Below are 13,117 nucleotides of genomic sequence, written 5' to 3'. Positions count from 1 at the left end.
CTGAGAGGCTGTGATCTGAACAATCTCCCATACGCCCTCCTCATGAGAAAAAGAAACCAGCGTCTTCATTCCTTTTGTGTCTATTTTTTATAATGTTGGTTAAGATAAATCCAACACCGACCTACTGTAAGTTGACACATAGCCAAAACTGGAGTAAACAATTTCAATTCCGAATCATGTATTACCGAATGATGTGTGAATTGTGGAAAACAAGGATGTGAGAAATTAGAATGAATTTCTTCTCATCTCCTGCCTTGCCACCCAGTGTAGAAAGTAAGTCGACAACTCAGGCAAACAACACAGGCTGTGTCAATTGTTGAATATAGTATATGCCGTTGGCAGCTAAAAAAAAAACAGATGGTGGGCCACAAAAGCACTCGGGCCATAGTTTGAACACCCCTGGTTAAAAGCTTTGTAAAGCCACCGATACAAAAAGTGCAGCTCTAAAGTGACATCTATGGCAAGGTTCAAGAATTTCCTAATAACCAGGGAAACTGCTTGTAAAGCTGAAATAAAATACACACCTCTGTGATTTGCTCCAAAAGTTCAAACTTTTTCACATTATTGTCCCACTTGACTCTGAGCCCTTTTGGTATCGGTTTCAGACACTCCCATACTTTCTTCAGGCTGCCATTTACGACTCCCTCACCTTTATAACTGCAGAGGAAGTCAAATCACAAAACACAGATTAGGACAGGAGACAGCTTCTTATTTCAGGCATGCAAACACCAAAGGCAGAAAAAAGGTCCCAAAAAAATAAATACAAAATTGTAGAGGGTCTGGGGGGATTATTTTTTTTTTAAACATAAATTAAGCAATCTGGAAGACTGAAGAGTACAATCAGGCAAAATAAAACAATTTTCTTCACGCAGAAAAACATTTATTTACACCGGTGAAGTACATATTAATGTACAAATTTAAGATCATAATTAAATTTGCCTCATTTTTTTTTTTGCCCTTTTGTTTAGGCCTCCAACTTGAGCCAGTCCCATCTCCACCTGCACCTGACGCCTGCTTCAAGCTGTGCCACATGAATAGCATCCTCCTCTTTAAGCGCTCTCATTCTGGAAAAGAATTGACTAAAATCATTGTCTCGTTCACTTCATTTGTCACTATTACCAACTTCAAAGACATTAAGTACAATATTTTTTGGTTTTTATTGGCCATTTCTGAATTTGAAGTTAGTTCATTCTGTGTTGTGACATAATCATTAACATCGCTGTCGCTTAATACATTTAGCATTAACATCCGTAAACAAATTAGATAATTGTAGGCGCGTTTCCTAATTAATACAAGATGTACCGGTGGATCAGCTCTTGTCGCCGATGTTACGTGTGCTTCGCGGTTCCGCTGGGACCGCAAATAGGGTCACGACCCGCAGCACCTCAAGCGAAAATACTAAAGACCAGTGCAACAAATACGACACTGACTGATGAGCAAAAATGTTGGATGTTGGACAATCGAGGGTGGTAGGTAGAGTAGCCAAACATTGTAAAGTAAGACGAGTTACTTGACAATAATGTGACTCAAGTAAAAAGTAGTCCTCCAAAAAATTGCTTGAGTAAGAGTAAAAAGTACACAGTGAAATTATTACTCAAATACTGAGTAAATAGTGAGTAACTTCAGATATTTTTTCCCACAGCATCAAAATCAATGAAAAAAAAATAATAATACAAAATAAAATGTGAATGTGCAAATTCTGATGTTGCTGCGTGTGTGCGTGCGTGTGTGTGTGTGTGAATGCAGAGTCAAAACTACCAAAAAACATCTGGATGTGTGTTTGTTCTGGAGAAATTTCCACTGCCGTCTTTCTGAGCTGGAATATCGGCTGCAGCAATGCATCTGGAGACTCTCAAAAAGGGCTAATACATTGATTCACCTTCCTTTTTAACTTCTGCAACGGGACTTCATTACACCCTGCTCTTTCACTATAAGGTGGAAAAGTGTTTCATTCTTTTAACAGCAACAATATTATGAGGTTAAGGTTTCTCACACATTCCCTGGGAACTCTGACGAAGGTCGCCATGACACAACCACGTCATTCTGTGGAAGACAAGAAATATAGTCTTAGATATATATCTATGTTGCTGCTTACAGGACACTAGGACACACACACACACACGAGCTTTTGTTTGTTAAAACTGACCACACTATGTTATGAATGCAGATGCACACACACACACCACACAGATATTTTAATAACACTCAGGCTAAGAACAGGTGAGAACTGGTTTGATGAGGAGCTGCTGAAGGAATGGACTGTTATCTGAAAAGGAGAGGGACTCGGCGTCCGGACCCTACAAGAGAAGGAAGAGAGATCAGTGCGCGCTGTCTGCTTTCACCCGACCAAGCTTTGTAAATCTGTATAACTGATTTTCTTGTATTAAACACTCAAAAGACACGTTTTGTGTGCCAGGATTCTTATTTGAAAACAAGATCAAAACCAAACAAAAGAACCGGGAAGTAGGAATTCCATCAAGGACTTTTTCCTTGCAAGGCTGGCTGGGCAACTCCCGGGTCTCGCTAGGAATTCCAAACATTAGTGTGATATCAAATAGTGGTGGCATTTGTAAGTGTTGTGAACGTACAGTAACGAGCCAGTGATTTTAAAGGTGAATCTACACTAGGCTTTACACAATCAGGATTTTTGGGGCTGATCACAGAGTTTAAAAAACCGATAACCGATCAACGCTAAATAACACATACCGTGCCATACCTCGTGCAGCCCTGGGCTCGTCTGATCACTGCTTAATTCACTTAATACCAACATAGAGGCAATAATTTAAATGCGTGAAGCCTACAGTGAAAACAGTGAAAAAGTGGACCAATGAAGTAAAGATAGAACTTCAAAGCCGTTTAGACTGCACAGACCGGAGTGTCTTTGAAAATACAGCTGGCAACCTGGATGAATATACGGACACGGTCACGTCCTATATCAGTTTCTGTGAAGAGGTTTGTGTACCAACAAAGTCATTGCGCACATTCAATAACAACAAGCCGTGGTTCATTGCCAAACTTATGCAACTTTGCCAAGCTAAGGAAGGCACATATCAGAGCGGGGATAGGGCCGTGTATAATCGCGCTAGAAACCAGCTGACTAAAGAAATCAACATTGCAAAGAGGAACTATGCAGCAAAGTTGGAAAAACAGTTTAGCGCTAACGACTCTAAATCAGTCTGGCATGCATTCCAATCGCAATAGCACACCAGCCAACGACTTGAATACCTTCTACTGCAGATTTGAAAAGGACACTTTCACACCCCACACCCACCCAGCCACACCACCGACCACAATTACACCTCCGACTTCTGCGTTAACCATCCATGAGCAGGATGTGAGACGCATCTTCAAACAACAAAAGATTAACAAAGTGGCAGGCCCAGACCATGTGTCCCCATCCTGACCAGCTCGCTCCAGTCTTTACACAGATCTTCAATAGATCTCTGGAACTGTGCGAAATACCATCCTGTTTCAAACGCTCCACCATCATTCCAGTCCCCAAGAAACCTGCAATCTCGGGTCTGAATGATTACAGGCCTGTTGCCTTGACATCTGTGGTCATGAAGATCTTTGAACGCCTCGTTCTGGACCACCTCAAGAGCGTCACAGGTCCCCTGCTGGACCCCCTGCAGTTTGCCTACCGAACGAACAGGTCTGCAGATGATGCAGTCAACATGGGACTGGACATCCTAGAACACCTCGACAGTGCAGGGACCTATGCAAGGATCCTGTTCAGCTCAGCGTTCAACACCATCATCCCTGAACTCCTTTCCTCCAAGCTTCTCCAGCTCAGCCTCTCGCCTGCCATCTGCCGGTGGATTTACAGCTTTCTGATGAGCAGGACAGAGCAGGTGAGGCTGGGGGAGACCACCTTATCCACATGCAGCATCACCACTGGGGCACCCCTAGGTTGTGTCCTCTCCCCGCTGCTCTTGTCTCTCTACACGAACGACTGCACCTCAACGCACCCGGCTGTCAAACTCCTGAATTTTGCAGATGACACCACTGTCATCGGCCTCATCAAAAACGGTGACGAGTCTGCGTATCCTGCACGGCCTGCCACTGGAGCTGCTGAGGCAGTTCTACACAGCAGTCATAGAATCCGTCCTGTGTTCTTCCATCACAGTCTGGTTTGGTGCTACTACAAAAAAAGGACAAACTCGGACTGCAATGGACAATCAAAACGTCTGAAAAAATTGTCAGTACCCCCCTCCCAACCCTCGAGGACTTGCATGCTGCCAGAACTAAGACAAGAGCGTGCAAAATCCTCTTGGACCCTCCAAATCCCGGTCACCAGCTCTTCCAGCTCCTTTCCTCATGTAGGCCCTATGCAAACTAAAACCAGCAGACATTCCAACAGTTTCTTCCCTCTGGCCACTCATGCCAGAGTAGCATCTGCCCCACTTGCACACTGACTGAGGAGTATCTGCAACATTTTCACAATCAACATTGTCCCAGATTATCGCGCTACTCGTCACTTTAAACCGCATACACTCCTTGAAGACTCGGCGCCCTTTGCACAATGGTCATTGCACCGGACTATTGCTATATTAGTCATTCAAACTGCTCTAGGTACTCGAGGACACTGCATCTTTTTGCACAATTGTCACCAAAAAAAAAATTATAAAAAAATTATTTTTTTACCGGCATTACCAGATAACTACCAACCCTTTATTGCTCAGTGACTGTTTTCCTCAATGTCTTATGTCTCAAAAGTGTTCTCTGTCAATTGACTGTCTGTTGTCGTACTAGAGTGGCTGCAACTACCAGAGACAAATTCCTTGTGTGTTTTTTGTACATACTTGGCAAATAAAGATTATTCTGATTCTGATTATTATCTTGTTGCAAATTTTGTTGCAAATAATGAGCAGTCTGAAATTTTTAAACAAAAATTATTTCAACAGTATTATTATGCGTGCACCATCCAGTTACGCATCCTTTGAAAATGTATACATAAAAATTGGGCAGTGCATCAAAAAAAAAAAAAGAAAAAAAGGTTGCAACAAACCAACCTCTTTTTAAATGAAGCTTTTGACTCAAATTTTGTAATATTCAATGTCTTAAAACATTTCTACAGGAGGTATTTTGACCTAAAACTTCACCAAAGGTCTAACTAGCAACTTTACATCGAAATGAATTGGGACAAAATTCACATTAACGTTGTCTCACAGTATCACAAACACTAACCTTGTGCCTCATCGATGGGTAGGTAATGGAATCAACGTTTTATAGCATTCGGTTCCATTACTTTCGTTTTCAAAAGTTACTCTCCGACCTATAATGCTGAGTTCCAGTGCGTACCATTTGACGTGATGGAACAGTCCCAAATAACCATTTTAATAATGCTATGTTTAACTTTTCGCTAAAACATTAATTAATTAATATTTAGTCAATTGGGTTAGTTCCACGCACATTGCCTTTTAGTTGATATTGATACCGGTTATAAAGAACCCCAAGTCAAATGTTCATTTTAGTCTATGCTGCGGGCTGCTCAGAAAATGGATGTTCATAATTTGGACACCATTTATTTAAACCATGCAAACATTTTTGACCAAGCCCCCTAAAAGAATCGGTATCGAGAATCGTTTGGAACCGGAATCGAAATGAGGAATCAGAATTGGGACCGGAATAGCTCAAATTCAAACGATGCCCAACCCTACACCGGACCTCTCACTCATATAGCTGACATGGCAAATTAGCAGCAAACGTGGCAAATTAGCAGCTAGCTGGGTGTTGGCCTGCGAGCTAACCTCTTCACATTGTCTACTAGCAGGGGTTACAGAGAACAATAATCAGCAACAGTAGGGGTGATAAAAACAGACCCATTAATTATTAACCAATGGGTTATATTAATTAACTTTAAAAATTAAACAATAATTGAATAAAGTAAAAATTATATAAGAAAATCCTGAAAAATAACTTCAATAAAACAAATAAAAATATATTTAAACTGCAACATAGCCACTGCTTGACTTAAACATAAGCATATTTTACATTTGAATAGATGAAATAAAGAAATGACAAAACCATGAAAAATAACACCCATCCATCCATTTTCTGAGCCGCTTCTCCTCACTAGGGTCGCGGACGTGCTGGAGCCTATCCCAGCTATCATCGGGCAGGAGGCGGGGTACACCCTGAACTGGTTGCCAGCCAATCGCAGGGCGCATAAAAACAAAAAAACCATTCACATTCACACCTACGGGTAATTTAGAGTTGTCAATTAACCTACCATGCATGTTTTTGGGATGTGGGAGGAAACCGGAGTGCCCGGAGAAAGCCCACCCAGGTACGGGGAGAACATGCAAACTCCACACAGGCGGGGCCGGGGATTGAACCCCGGTCCTCAGAACTGTGAGGCAGACACTGTAACCAGTCGTCCACCGTGCCGCATCCATCGATCCATTTTCTACCGCTTATCCGAGGTCGGGTTGCGGGGGCAGTAGCTGAAAAATATTGAAAAATAACAAAAAAATACCTACAAATTATATTTTTGAAGTGCAAAATAAAGTTTCATTCAGTTATTTTTTACTGAATACTGTATAGTGGGAACAGCATTTGCTTTCTCCACGTGCAGCGTCTGAACTTCTTGAAGCAACTGGGGTTTAGTTTTATTGACAACGTCGGGACGGATAGGAATCATATACTGAGGCTCAAGGTGCTTAGCTGTCTGTGTGTGCCTTGTTGTGAACGTCTTGAGATACACACTGGCAGTAACAAAGAAAGTCCCGATCGAATTTTGTTAATATAACTAGTTTTCACAGGTTAAAAAAATACATGACAGAGTGATTTTTATGAATAAAAACAAAGACAGAAACTAAGGGTACATTTGGCAATTCACTCCAAGCACGCTCTTTACACTCTTGAAACGTTCGGAAACTCAGAGCGTTGTTGGAGTGTCCCATTGGGTTATTCAGAGCACCACACTCTCGAGGTGCCGGAGCACACTCCCGGAGAGCAGGAAAATAAAGGGGGTGAGACAGAGCAGCCGGAGATTGAGGCAGGAAGACATGTTTCCAAACATACCCTAAGTTGCTGCATGCCGTTGAGGCGGTGCTGGATGGAAGTGCTGGAGCGGAGAATGGAATGGAATGCTTGTATAAGAGTGGTCAAATCAGAGATTTTAGATCCAGTCTGATCTAATCTGATACTCGATTTTTTTGCTGACATCGGACCGAATTCCGATCTCAAAGATCGGATCGAGACGTCCCTAAATCTAAATCCTATTGAACATCTGTGGAAGGACCTGAAACGTCCCAGCTGGAGAAAGCACCCTTCAAACCTGAGACAACTGGAGCAGTTTGTTCGTTGAAGAGTTGGTCAAAATACCTGCTGGGTCGTGTCTACAAAAATGGTGGCTTTCTTTTCCCTGCATTATTCACCGGGAAAAATGCACAAAAGTGTAGGGCAATGACACAAAATATAGATGTTTTGTGGTAACGAAAGTGTGTTCTTGTTATCTAACCATAAATAACCATCCGCATTTTTTAAATATTGCGTGACGAGCGTGGCTACTGCCATGAATTTGGCATGTCCCTCGGGTAAGGAGTTATGGTTTAGTGCAACATTTCAAATGTAAATGAAAGCATTTCTCCTGTTTTAAAGATCATAATACAAAGTGTTATAGTTATTAACGCATTCCCTGCCAAAGCCGTCCAAAGACGTCAATGCCGTTTTTTAACGGGGATGGGTGTGGGAGGGTCTTGTGCAGTTTGTGTGGTGTGATCGTCACGCCTCTGGATAACTGCAATGAGGAATGGCACCCTGTAGAGGGCAACAATGCCTTGAGGTCAACGTCACTCTCTCAGAGGAAGAAGCAGAGACAATGTATAGTGCAAACATAATGGCGGAAAAGAGAGAATTAATTAAAATTTAAAAAATAATAATCTAAAAAAATAAATAAATAAATAAAAGCTTTCAGTACTAGAAATTTATTGCGCCAAGGAAAGAAAAATATTCCTGCGACCGACAGGAATGACGCCTTAGATCATGTGGGGGAATAAAAGATGACGCTCCGATTACTTGGTTGCTAAACAATCACCCAAAATGCCAGCCCATAAATATGGCGAGATGCTCTCGGCCGCTTGTCAGCTGATCGTCTGCCGACCAGGACTTGAACAAATTGGGGGTTGGGCAGGGGGGTCCCTGCGGCCCCCACTGGGTGGCCAGGTGTCGGGGCGCCTCGGTGGAGCCGTCGGACCGCCCTGGTCCCTCGGTGTGGGACGTGTCCCGTCCACCGGGCCGCTCTCGGGTGTACCCCTCAATTCACTTACATGTGTCCACAGGCCCACACCCCTGGGACTCTTTCACTGGGGGCTGGGGCCACGCACTTATTGAAACAAATAACTCATGAATATAAAATATATAGTAATAGTTATATTTCTAAACTAAACAGGTTGTGCTTCGAGCAGAAGTTGGGACTGGTTGCAAAGAGAATGACAACCACACAAGATCCCATTCACTGCCACCAAAGAATCAAATCCAGATGTGGATAAAACTTTGCTAGATTTTATGCACAAGGTAATAAAAACCTGGACTATTGAGCCAACAGTAGAGGAGGAGAATTTGAAGGAAAAAAAGTGCAAATGTGGGAGCGCTATTTGTTCATTCATTTTTGTCTCATGTAAATTCTGTACATAATTATACTTCTAAATCAATTATTTTTCTGTCCAAAGTGATTTCTCAGTGTTGTTTTATGTTCAGATGTTTGAGATTTTCACTCAAGAAAAGAAATATTGGTGTCAAAATCATTGTTCTGCTTGCTGTGTCTGCTTTCACAAAAAAAGGCTGTTTTCTCAGTTTTTTTTCCTCCAGAAACAGATTTGGCTGAAAGTAGACTATATTTGACTGCGGATTACTAAAGAACGGTATAACCTAGAGACAAACCTTTTTTTCTGATGAAAGAAGTGAGTGTGATCGTTCTTTTGGTGGTTTTGGTGTTTACATCGTCATAGTACACAATATTCTGTGGGGCTTGAAAAATCAGTGAAATTTCTCAAAAATACCTAGCAGTCTACTGGTTCCCTCCTCAGGAAACAGCTGGCAGTGAATGAGTTAAGTATAATAGTGAAAAAAAAGGGAAGACCCATTATTAACTCATTCCCTGCCAATGCCGTCCAAAGACGTCATTCAGTAGCGAGCTTAAATTCTGAAAAAAAACACTTTCTGTACTTGAAATTGATTGCGCCAAGGCAAGAAATTTATTCCTGTGACCGACAGGAATGACGCCTTAGATCATGTGGGGTAATAAAGGATGATGACGCTCTGAGCCGATACCTTTGTTGCACAGCTATCACCAAAAATGCTGGGCCATATGGCAAGATGCTCTCGGCCGCTTGCCAGGTGATCATCTGCCGACCAGAATTTGAGTAAATGGGATCTGGACTCGTGATAAGCGAACTCCCTCTGAATCGCCTGGAAGCAGCAGAGCTTCATCCCGAGCTTCCTCCGGATGATAATGGAGACGAAGGTAACTTGTTTACAGCTCGCGTTAGCCACATTTAGCGAGCAAACACGTGCCTTCAATCCTTGTTACATAAAAACATAACTTAGTCCCACTAGTTCACATTACAATGTAACATCTGTTGCCAGTACTGATTTGAATTTTCCATTTCCAGCTCGGCCATCCTGCAGTAATTCAACACCCGTCTAACGTCTTATAGGATTGCGACAAATTTTTTTTTTACCCTTGCAAAACACATCATCAATAAAAAGTATTCTATAGTAATCGTATGTATTTTTGTGTGTTAGTGTTGAACTTGTGATTTTTATGAATAAAAACAAAGAAAGAAACTTAAGGGCTGGTTTCAAAGAGAATGACAAGCACACAAGATCCCATTCACCACCACCAAATAATAAAATCCAGATGTGGATAAAACTTTACTACATTTTATGCGCAAGATAATAAAAACCTTGACTATTGAACAAAGAGGAGCACAAGCATTTTTCAATAATGTAAAAAAAAAAAAATATATATATATATATATTAAGTTATAATTTATATTGGTGTAATGGTTAGTAGTTAACTGTTTGAGACCGTTTTATTCATTTAAAAAAAAGGACAGAAAAAGAAACAACATGAAACTGCTGTTCAGAACAATATTTTCATACTGTGGAATAACACTGCTGAGAGGTGCTGAGAGGTGCTAATTGAACGTGACAAATCGTTTGATTGCAGGGTTGTGCGGCAAAATATTAAGGGCGCCAACATTTTTGGCCAGGCCTGTTTCATGAGTTTGCAGACCAACACCCAAGTGGTGCTTGCACAACGATGCTGATTCATATGTGTGTACAGTATGTGTCAACTGTGTTACGTCAACATCAGTTTTGAGAGGTGCGTTTTCTGAATGGAATTCAGGTCATATGGACAATATTATAGTCCTATTTACCAAAGTTGAAAGGTAGAATCATATTATACACACACTCCACATCCCATAAACAAGTCTGCGTTAAATTGATTAACGTTGCCAAATAACAAATTTCAAGTATTTTAAATTCAACATAAGATATGAGCTATTAGTTAGCCTCTCCAGAAATACTCCCGTTTTGTATGAACACAATACAAAGACTATGTTTGGTAAACTGCAGTTTAAAGGTTCAAAATTCTTCAAAAGGATGGTTTTTAACTTGAAATCATACGACGGTATTGTGAAAAGCATAAGATGCGCTCCATCTATAAAAGGTCAAATAGTAACACACAGGACCTTTCATTTTATCTATCCATACACCGCTCTGAATTCCTTAATTAAATCATTCATGACACCATTAATAAAAGTCTGAATTGAGCCAGATCAAGTGTCCCAAATATGTAGCTGCGTTATGGAAACGTCGCTGGAACCAAACGAAGAACAAAAGACTAAAAAGTTGAATATTCTGCTTTTGACAGCACTTTAACATGATCAACATCACCTTTTCGTGCACGAAAAACCTCTGTATTTATATGATTTTTAATTTTATTTCGTTCTTACTAAAAATACTAATAATAATCTTTGGGTTTCTAGTTTATCAATAAAGTGTCAAGGGACATGTCTTTCAAAGAAATGATCATTTTAGGAGGACAAACTTACCGATTTTTTGCAGACCTTCCAACTGGATTCATCGTTCCTGTAGCCCTGCAAACATTCAGCCACCACATTCGCTTTATGTTCATAATCCATGGTAGTTTGAAAGAACCATACCATAAATAGTTGCCGTAGTTAACTAACTTTCATTACGAGCAATCTGTGTTGTCTGAAAATAAAAACGAAAAGTAACAGTACATGTCGCTGTTTCGTGTATACCAGCAAAAACGTAACATACGTTAGCACCAAGTTTGCTCAGCTCGAAGCTAGCGTTAGCCATAATGAATGAAATGTGCTGTGCATCATTGACCTAGCAGGAAAATCGAAATATAAAACACGTTGCAAGCTCAACGGTCAGCTACCAATAACTATAAATCTCAAATTTCCAATTTTCACGTTAAGAAAACACGTTCCGTGTACTACACTAAAAAAAAAAGACAAAAAAGGTGTCGAGTCGTCGACACATGATGGCTGGAAAATACTACTTCCGTTGAACGTTTTTGAAAAGAAAGTAAAAATGTACAGTGGTACTGGCAAAATGCAATGATTTTTGTTCAGTCTTAATCCCATGAGATCTGGCTTTATTTGTAAAACGGTTGATACATGAGCTCCAAACAGCAAATGATAAAGCAATCGTCACCGATCGCCCCACTTTCCAATGGCGGCGGCATCGACATACAATTGGCGCAGAAGGCGTTTATCTATGTACAAGTGACATCTATGTTCAGAACCAGAGAAAGAATAGAAAAGTAGATACACCAGCGCGCTGCGGCACTCCTGTTTTAATGACGTGCCTCCTTGGAGGCCACCTTGGTAGGGACAACGTTCCCATCAAAGGCAATGCATGTTAAAACGAAAATAAATCATAACTTGCTAATTTCTTACCCCCTTTCATAAAGTTTACTTTATTATCAACGTCAAACACTTCTGAATTAAAAAAAAAATACATACATACAGTTTTGTCCTGTTTTTCTTAACCAACATAGCCTGCAATTGTAGTTATTTTACTGTTCAGAGACCAGGGAATTATTTACATTGAGAAATCATATTACATTCAGTAAATGTACTTAGCCCGCGACCCTAGTGAGGATAAGCGGTACGGATAATGGATGGAGGGGCATTCTTTGCATCTCTTCTGGGAGATGCCTGTGTTTTTTCCAAACCAGAAAAACAAATTGGTGGTTGAATAAAAGTAACTTTAAGTCAAAATTTGCCAGGGGTACGAATAATTTCAGGCTTGACTGTATGTAGCCATATGCTTGAGGTAATGTATATTTAATACAAAAATCCCACAATGAACAAATGACACAGACAACATTATTTTCTTGTGAATGGTACAATGTGTGGTGGCCAGAAATTAAGTCACGTGAAATTGATGAAGTGACTGACAAAACTAAAGTCACAACTGATGCAATGGCTTTTTTGAAGTCTAATTGCTGCTAGTCATGTAACGTGCGGAGATTGAACTCAAACTACAGGTCTGCCTTGAAGTAACAGATTGGGTTCAGAGAACCTAATAACACGAGTGAGGACACTGAGTCAACTTTAGACTATTATAAAACCTGCATGGAATTGTGTATCCCAACTTGTATCTTTTACTTCCACCCTAAACGGAAACCATCTTAGTAATGTTGGATATGTGCTCCATATATTGTTGGGCCAATGGTAGTGTGTTCCTGCCAGATTTTGCCTGTGACCTCTCTCACATCGTTTGGTGGTAAATGTTCGCTGCTTGCTTCTCGCAGAAGCAGAGTCCAAAGTGGGAAAACAAGCGAATGCCATTAGCTTAGAGACAATGAAAGCATTTTAACTTGTGGATGCAGCAGTCATCGCAGAGTGCTATAACACCATTGCTATCGATTTAAAGTTATATTTTTGGGAATGCACAATCAATTAAATATGAAAGAATGCGATAGACTTACCTGTCGAGCAGAAATTAAGCCACGTCGCTCTTGAATCCATCAAGTTCCTCAGGGAGTCCGAGTTGACGGCACCTCTGGAATATAAGGTCCAATATGTCCTAGTTTTGTTTCTTTCTCTATCAGATTCCCTTCATT

The 13,117-nt window shown here is 40.8% G+C and overlaps 1 protein-coding gene across 4 annotated transcripts in view; it reads right to left on the bottom strand.

Moving 5' to 3' along the window:
* Positions 1-11,734, bottom strand: part of stard5 (StAR related lipid transfer domain containing 5) — a 14,964-nt gene extending 3,230 nt beyond the window's left edge. The window contains exons 1-4 of one of the 4 annotated variants that reach the window (XM_061757981.1): positions 11,067-11,733; positions 1,994-2,043; positions 940-1,064; positions 525-657 (exon numbers count right to left, since the gene is read on the bottom strand). In XM_061757981.1, coding sequence (XP_061613965.1) covers positions 525-657; positions 940-992 — 186 coding nt within the window. In that variant the 5' untranslated portion in view covers positions 993-1,064; positions 1,994-2,043; positions 11,067-11,733. Of the gene's footprint in view, positions 1-524; positions 658-939; positions 1,065-1,993; positions 2,044-11,066 lie in introns of all 4 variants that reach the window. The other 3 variants (XM_061757954.1, XM_061757963.1, XM_061757972.1) reach the window with 3 other exon arrangements.
* Positions 11,735-13,117: the final 1,383 nt, after the last annotated feature.

Source organism: Phyllopteryx taeniolatus, chromosome 2 (genome assembly GCF_024500385.1).
Source record: "Phyllopteryx taeniolatus isolate TA_2022b chromosome 2, UOR_Ptae_1.2, whole genome shotgun sequence".
Classification (NCBI taxonomy): Eukaryota; Metazoa; Chordata; class Actinopteri; order Syngnathiformes; family Syngnathidae; genus Phyllopteryx; species Phyllopteryx taeniolatus.
This window is presented reverse-complemented; position numbering and strand designations above follow the sequence as displayed.